The sequence below is a fragment of the Ammospiza nelsoni genome, chromosome 13, assembly GCF_027579445.1.
Source record: "Ammospiza nelsoni isolate bAmmNel1 chromosome 13, bAmmNel1.pri, whole genome shotgun sequence".
NCBI lineage: Eukaryota > Metazoa > Chordata > Aves > Passeriformes > Passerellidae > Ammospiza > Ammospiza nelsoni.
In genome coordinates this window covers 18821790-18830243 of record NC_080645.1, presented here as the reverse complement: position 1 = coordinate 18830243, position 8454 = coordinate 18821790, and the positions used below count along the sequence as shown (strand labels likewise).

The 8454-nt window shown below is 45.4% G+C and overlaps 1 protein-coding gene across 1 annotated transcript; it reads left to right on the top strand.

Moving 5' to 3' along the window:
* Positions 1–1497: 1497 nt before the first annotated feature.
* Positions 1498–5213, top strand: HSBP1 (heat shock factor binding protein 1). The gene is made up of 4 exons (XM_059481438.1): positions 1498–1602; positions 2140–2206; positions 2985–3104; positions 3887–5213. The coding sequence occupies exons 1-3, from the start codon at positions 1558–1560 to the stop codon at positions 3101–3103; spliced, it is 231 nt and encodes a 76-aa protein (XP_059337421.1). The 5' UTR covers positions 1498–1557; the 3' UTR covers position 3104; positions 3887–5213.
* Positions 5214–8454: the final 3241 nt, after the last annotated feature.

Here is an 8454-nt window from a genome sequence, read left to right as displayed (position 1 = left end):
GAAAAGGACTTCTCCAAAATCCCATCTTTACACTCAGCGTTTGTGAGAGAAAACAGAACTGTGGTTACTGAGGAAAGGGAATTCCATGACAAACCCCAGAACTGTTTCTGCTCTCTTGAAAGAGACAATGTGGGACATCATCCCATCCTTCTTTATTTCCCTGCTCTGTCAGCAAAGCCCCAGTGTTCACCCTGCCCCACCATGACGGCATTTCCCACCAGGCTCATCCCCTCACTCCACATTGCACAGATACTGGACATTCCCTTTCAGGGCACAAATCTTCCTTTTCAGGGCACAACTCTTCAGGGCATAAACCTTCCTTTTCAGTGCACAAATCTTTCTTTTTAGTGCACAAATCTTTCTTTTTAGTGCACAAATCTTCCTCTTCAGCGCAAAACTCTTCCTTTCCAGTGCACACACCAAGTCTGCAGCCAGCAGCATTGATCATTCCATTATCACTCTGTTATACTTAATTTCCTCTTCATCTTTCCAGTCAAACTCCATCCCAGAGCCCATCAATAGTGCTGCAGGCAGCCTGATGGATTGCCCTGGCTCTGGCATGCTGCAGGTACCCTGCAAAAATTGCTTTTGTGCTGCCCCAGCACCACTGAGCTCCACTCAACTGCTCAGAGCAGAAAATTAACAAGAGGGGAAAAAATCTTAATGGAGCAGGCACAGAGAATAATTACCCATTCTCCTCCACACATGAAGTATTTATAATCAAATCATCCAGCTTTGTCTAGCAAAGCAGCAGAAATGCCAATGGATTCTAGAAGAGATACTCATGAAATGTCATCCTTTAAATTTTCATTTAATTCTGGGTAGATTGTTAGCATTCAAGAGATAAGACCTACCTAAGCTTAATTTAACTGCTCCTCCAGAAGAAAGCAAGAAGTAAAATAAAGGAATATTTTAATATTGTGCATTAAAAAAACAAAACCAAAACCAAAACCAAAACCAAAACAAAACCCACAACAACCCAAAAGAAATAACACAAAAGTAATAAAATAAAAATGTAATAAAACAAAAGTAGTAAAAGAAGTAAAACAAAACAAAAAGTAGTAAAAAACAAAGCAAAAAGTAATAAAATAAATAATGAATAAATTATTATATAAAATAAATAATAATTTTAAATAATAAAAATTATTAATAGATAATAAAATTCCAAATTTATTATTTATTAAAATAAATAATTAATTTTTCTTTGTGCAAAGAAATGAGGACTTCAGGAACCTAATCGTACATATTAAACAGAGACAACAGCTGTCATTCAAACAAAAATGCATAGTCCTTAGAGAAGCTCTTTACATAGAATGATTTAGCACCACTCTCATACAGCAATAACCAATAGAAGACAGAAGCTTAATTAATAAGAGAACAGCACAATTTTCAGCCGAAATGTAGAAATAATGAAAATTTTTAATTGTGCCGCTCTGGGGACTACTGGGGATGGCCTGGGGACTACATTTCCCACAATGCCGCGGCGCGGGCGCTCTCGCGAGAGCTGGCGGAAGCGGCGGGGCGCGGCCCGGAAGTGGAGCCGCCGCCGGAGCCACCATGGCCGAGACCGACCCCAAGAGCGTCCAGGACCTGACGGCCGTGGTGAGGCCCGGGCCGGGCTGCGGGGGCTGCGGGGGCCCGGGCGAGGAGGGAAAAGCCGCTTCTGGAGGGGGCTTGGATAGACCAGCTGCTCCACGGGAGGGGTCGCTGGTCATGCAGGGTGTGGAAGGAGAGGGGGCCCTCATCACAGCCCGTTCTGTGACCTCACAGAATCCCCCTGTGGTTGACGGGGCCATGGATATCAACAGGGCCATGGGCATTAACGGGGCCACGGACATTACCAGGGCCGTGGATAGTGACAGGGAAATGGACGTTACCAGGGCCATGGACATTAATAGGATCATGGAGGTGCTGTCCTGACTTTGGTCCTGGCTGGGAAGGCGGCCGGGTTTTAAATCTTACAAATATTTCCTGTAACACCACGTTATACGTATATTTAAGTAGCATTTTTAGCTCTAGGTATAACTGTACTGCAGGGGTTTGAGTTTAGCAGTGAAAGATCAATGTAGTTGTTACATGAGATCGGGTAACAGCCTCTGAAGGAAACAAACCATTTCTTTTTTTATCCCTTTCCATTAGGTGCAGACATTGCTCCAGCAAATGCAGGACAAGTTTCAAACCATGTCTGACCAAATCATTGGAAGAAATATCCTTTTCTAAACTCACATGGGGGCAGGATTGCAAGTGTCACCGAGTCTGTTGGCCAGTGGGGTTTGTAAGAGAGGTTTGAAGTGGGGAATGTTATCACTTCAGTGCTGGGGCTGGAATGGAGGGACCAGAGGAGGCTCCAGGCTGATCAGAGGATGGAGCAGCTCTGCTGGAGGAAAGGCTGGCAGAGCTGGGAATATTCAGCTGGAAAAGTGAAAGTTCAGGGTGGTTTAACTGTGGCCTGAAGTGAAATGGGATTGGAGTGACAGGAGGGGGGAATGGGCTCAGACTGAGGAGAGCAGGGTGGGATGGGATTTTGGGAATCAGGAATTGCCCCTGTGAGTGTGCTGAGAGCCTGGCATGGCTGTGGCTGACCCTGGCAGTGCCCAGGGTGGGCTGAGGGTGCTCTGAGGGCCCCGCTGAGGCTGCTGTCCCTGGGCTATCCCTGTCCCTGTTGTCCCTTGACCCCTGGGCAGTCGATGACATGAGCTGTGTGTCCCTGAGCTGTCCCTGGGCTCTCCCTGTCCCTGGGTTGTCCCTGGGCTGTCCCTGTCCCTGTTGTGTCCCTGTTGTCCCTTGACCCCCGGGCCATCGATGACATGAGCTGTGTGTCCCTGGGCTGTCCCTGTCCCTGCTGTGTCCCTGTTGTCCCTTGACCCCCGGGCAGTCGATGACATGAGCTGTGTGTCCCTGGGCTGTCCCTGGGCTGTCCCTGGGCTGTCCCTGGGCTGTCCCTGTCCCTGCTGTGTCCCTGTTGTCCCTTGACCCCCGGGCAGTCGATGACATGAGCTGCCGCATCGATGACCTGGAGCGCAACATCGCCGACCTGATGATGCAGGCGGGCGTGGAGGAGCTCGAGGGGGAGAACAAGACCCCGGCTTCCAACAAGGGCTAAAGTAAATCCTGGCTTTGGAACGGGCCAAAATTATTACTGGGCCTTTGGAATTGCTGGCTGTGACACACAGAGGGAGCTGCTCCTTGGTTTGAGGCTGCTCTGAGAGAGAGAGAGGGAGAGAGCATGGCCAGGGTAGGGAATGGAGCACCAGGAGCTGCTGGGGGGGCTCAGCCTGGAGAAAAGGGGGCTCAGGGGGTCTCTCCTGGCTCTACACAACTCCCTGACAGGAGGGGACAGGCTCTGCTCCCAGAGAATGGCCCCAGGCTGGGCCAGGGCAGGCTCAGGGTGGACACCAGGAGGGATTTCCCCATGGAAAAGGCACTCAGGTTTTGGAGCAACTGCCCAGGTGGAGCCCCAGGGGCTGCTGAGGAGTCCCTCAGCTGTAAATTCCTCCTCAGCAGTGCCTCCCTGCCAGCTGCCAAGCTGCAGGTGCTGCCTGTGTGGGAGGGCACTCAGGCATTGTGCAATCCATGTCCCTGGAGGAAGGCAATTCACCTTTCAGTAAAGCTCTGTTATATTATATATTCTATTATATTATTCTTCTTATTCTTTCTGATTGCCCACTTGCCCCTGTGTTACAGTGGGCCTGTGTTTGGAACAGATATGTTCTTGCTTGTTAAGGTGTCTATTTTTGTGTTACCTTGTTAAAAACACAAATTATTACTGGCTTTGTTGCCCTCAGTGTCATTTCCAATAGCCTGAACCTCACAAATGAAAATCTCTGATGAGCATAATTCTGTTAATTCCCCGTAATCTCCTTTCTTATTATTTTTTCCCCAACAGGTTGCCAACAACTCAAGATAAGTCATGGAAGATTACTTTTTCTTTTTTTTCTACAAATCCTTGGAATTAAAAAATGGCTCTTTGCAACTCCAGTGTGTGAAAGCATTTTTATATTGTTACAGAGCTTGCATTCCTAATGTACATTGTATAGTTGGGGTAGGGTAGTTTCTTTTTTGATTTTGTGTACTGTAATTTCACTTTTTGAATTCTTGTAACGAGGATCACTTGGTTGTGTTATTAAAACACAGATCTTATGGATCTCAACTCCTGGGTGTATTTTTTTGTGGAGTCACTTTTTTCTCTTTCCTGTACTTTTCTAGATGTTTCATGTTTGATAGCTCAGCATTTTGTGACTCCCTCCAAATGGGAACCTTGCCTTGTGAGTTTGTGGAGTGAAGCACAAGATTGAAACTTAATTAATTGCATTCATTGTAGCTCTGAGCATCAGGCACTCTCTAGTTGAGGATTGTGTTGTCTTTCATCCATGTGATAAAGGTGATTTTTGGAAACAAGAGGCACTGAACATCAAAACCATCTCTCCTGCTGCTGGTGTTCCTGGAGCATCAAGGAGATGCAGGTTGACCATGAGAGACATCTGAGCAGCTACTGCCACCCCAGCTGTGACACCAGGAACTGCTCACAGAGCAATCTCACCGTGGGACTGAAGGTTTTTAACATGTCCCTTTGATCCATAACTGGATTAAAGGGGTGGGATTGATGGACAGGGGTTGTGGCAATGTCTGTGTGGGGTTTTCAGTGGGAATCACTGCCTTGCTCACAGCAGCTTGCTAGCAAAGCAGTGATACATGAACAAAAAATGAGAGACTCCAGGTAGATTTTTAAAGCCTTCTCTCAGAATAACTTCAAAATATTTGATTTTTTTTTTTGTTTGCTTTTCTAATCACACCCACATCTTTGGGCATGGAGTGTGTATTTATTATATTTTGGCCATGGAAGGTGTGTTTGGGAGAGTCTGGACTTGTCACTTGTGAAGAAAAATGACCAATGTCAGCCATTCCTGACAATCACTGCAATGCTCCTCCAGCTTCAAATGCAAATTTCAGCAAGCACTAGTGGCAGGCAGCAGTTGCAGGTGCACCACACTTCAGCTGCTCCTTAAATGCCACCAAATTAGCACTTGAGTGCTGTGAAGGCAATATGACAGGTCATTTTTCCAAACTCACTGTAATAAAAGCTCATAATAATGGGGGAATTTTGTGAACATGAGAAATGTATCAATATATACTTGTAATACCAGCCTTAGGTCCTTTGTAATGTCATTTCAAAAAAAAAACAACAATCTAATAAATGGTTATGTGGTAACAAATAGCCAGCTCATGTGTGTTACAGCACAATCTAGCATAAAAATATAATTATATGGGAGATTATATTTAGTCGTGAGTTATAAAAAGACTTCAGCACAGCTGCTGCTCACAGGAAAGTCTAAAAATCCAGGGGTGCTCTGTATAATAAAAAGGTGATGATTTGTGCCCTGGCAGATCTGGACTTCAGCAGCTGATTAGAATATAGGAAAAATATTAATTAAAAATAGTATTGATAATAGTAGTAATGTATTATTATTATTTTTTAGTAATAAATTACTTTTAGTAATAATTTTAATTTTTAGTATTATGATTTTTAGGTTTTAGTTAATAGTAGTAATAATATTATTATTACTACTATTTCTACTAATAGAAATAGTAATAATAATATAGAAATAGTAATAATAATATATATTATTATAATAATATCCACTTTAATGTGCTTTCCTATATTCTAATTAATAATTCTAACTAACAATTAGAGTTAATTATTAATTAGAATATAGGAAAGCATATTAAAGTGGATAATAATTTGATATTATGTTTATACATGTATATTCTCTTATATATATGATGTATAATAAGTCCTCATCTGGCTGTGTTCCCCCATGGTCAGTGCTCCCTGTGCAGCAGCAGCAGCCCTGCTTTCCTCAAGTTTATTCTGGCAGAATAACTTTCAGGAAAATCATTTCAGCTTTAAGAAGCAACTGTATTTTTGCAGTCACTGGAAAGATTCCAGTCATTGTTCAGTTGGGATATTTTTCCCTCATAAATGTAACACTTGACTGATTATAGCTGCTCTTCCCTGCACCTACTCTGGGTTTCCATTGCCATCCTCTCCCAGCCCTGCTTCTCTTCAGAGCTCCTCTTCAGCTGTAGATGTTTGTCTTGGTTTGAACAGCCAGGTGTCTGCTAAGGAAGGCAGGAGCCTCCCCTGAAATGGAAAATGCAAACCCCCTCCCTCTGAATTATTATAATTTTGAAATTAAGGGGCTCTCAGGTAAAGATGGGAGTAGGAATAACAGTTCTTTATTAGGAAAATTAAAAATGCAAATGTAATAGTACAAACAAATAAACTACGGACAGAGTGAGAGCAGTCCCTGCCCCCTGTGTGTCAGGGTGGTGTCCCAGCCCCATCCTGTGGGGGCTCAGCCCTCCTGCAGTGCCAGCTGTGGCTCTGCTGCAGCAGGGATCCTGCACAAGGGGGGAGTTTTCCTCTGCAGCTCCAGGGCTGCTGGAGATGGCCTGGGTTTCCTCTGGGAATGCAGTGGGCAAAGGCTGCTGTGGTGTCCCAAAGCTCAGATTGTATCCAGGCAGGAATGCTTGGCTCCTCCCCTGGGCGGAGCATCATCCCCATGGGATGATGGGATTGGATCAGCCATGCAGGGACACTCACTGGCCATGGACAGAAGATAATTAATAATTAATGGTCCATGAACAGAAGAGATCTCCTGGAGGGAGGATTTGTTGTGGAAAGTGCCCAATCAACAGAGATAACTGCCCCACCTCTGACAGATGGCAGTAGAATACACACCCCTGGCCACATTGTGCATTTCCAACCTAGGACAAGGCTCTTTCAAGGATCTGCATTGGGAATAGCAAACAGAATCAGTGCTTTCCTGTGACAGAAATTAGGAGTGACCTAATGCAAGTCTTCAGCCACAGATTGTGCAGGCAATCTTTAACAGCAATGCTGGTTTGGAATTAAGACCTGAGAAATAAGTCAAATATCACAGGAGCTGTGTGGCCTGTGTGTCTTGCAGCTCAAATAAATTTGACATTGCTGTTTCATCTCTTCTGGTTTCCTAATTTCTGTCTTTATAACAGGAATGTTATAAAGGCATGTTATACAGCATTCTAATAAAAGCATATTTTAAACACTTCTGCCTACTGATAAATGATCCAGAGCTGTGATATCCTTAAGAGGATTTTTCATTTAATCTCTGCCCTAAAGGCAACGTACAGTAAATAAGACTGCAGCTTTCAGCCAGCAGCATCTGGTGCAGGCACCGAATGAGGCTGGAGAGAGCCAGTGGTACACTGACCTGTGACACTGACCTGTGACACTGACCCCAGGCAGGAGCCAGCCTTGGAGCCTCCCCTCGGACAGGGCGAGCCCAGCTCCCTCAGGGCCAGGCAGGTGTCGCTGTGTTGTCATCCTATCACAGGGGTTCCATGCTGTTGCCTCCTTATCACAAAAGTTTCACACTTTTGGCTCTTCTTGGTGTTTCTCATGGGCACCTCCTCACAGCACCAACACTTTCTTCCTCACAAAGCAACCAACTGGCTCCATTTCCCCTCTCAACACCACCCCACTCTTTTATAGCATCTTCTTCTCATTGGTTACACCTGTGGCTTGTTAAAGTCAGGCCTGTCCCTAATCTTTCATAATTGGCCCAGCTGCAACTCCTTAGGGGTGAGATTACTTTCTACACTATCTTTATTTTCTTATATTCTATCCCCTCCCATCACTGCCTGCTGTGGGACAGAGGAATTGTTGGGCTCCATCTGCCTCTCTGGTTTTGGCAGGGAGCCTTTGTGCCATCTGATGTTTCCTGTCCTCCTTTAAATTGACTCTTAACACCCCAGGAAAGTCCCCTTGGTTCCCTTCCTTGATACCTTGGGAAGGCTGAGCTAGAACAGAAGCTGGACAGAGCTACAGAATAAAGCAGGGATTTATTAAAAGGATCTCCTCAATGGTTCCACCTTGGGCAGCACAAGAGCCCAGCCAGGGCTGCACCCAAGATGAACCAAAATGGCCCCAAAATGAACCCAAGATGAACCAAAATGGTCCCAAAATGAACCCAGGATGAACCAAAATGGCCCCAAAATGAACCCAGGATGAACCAAAATGGTCCCAAAATGAACCCAGGATGAACCAAAATGGCCCCAAAATGGTCCCAGGATGAACCAAAATGGCCCCAAAATGCTCGAGCGCTCCCGGGGTCTGTCCCTGGGATCAGCTCTGCTCCATTTGCACCTTGCAGTTCATTGTCCCATTCCAGCTTTAGCCCCTGCAGTCCCACCCTGCTTGTTTTTCTCTCTCCAGCCCACGGTGTTTGTGCTCTGGGGCTGAGATTTGGATCATTTGTCCTTGGTGCCCAGCTGGAGCAGGAATTGTTTTGTGTCCCTGCTCTGTGCACAGAGCTCAGCATCCCCTGATGTGAGCCCAGACCCACACACTAAAGCAGCACAGAATGTGAAAAATAAAAAGCCAAAACCTGAGGCATCATCCTCAGGTGGCTG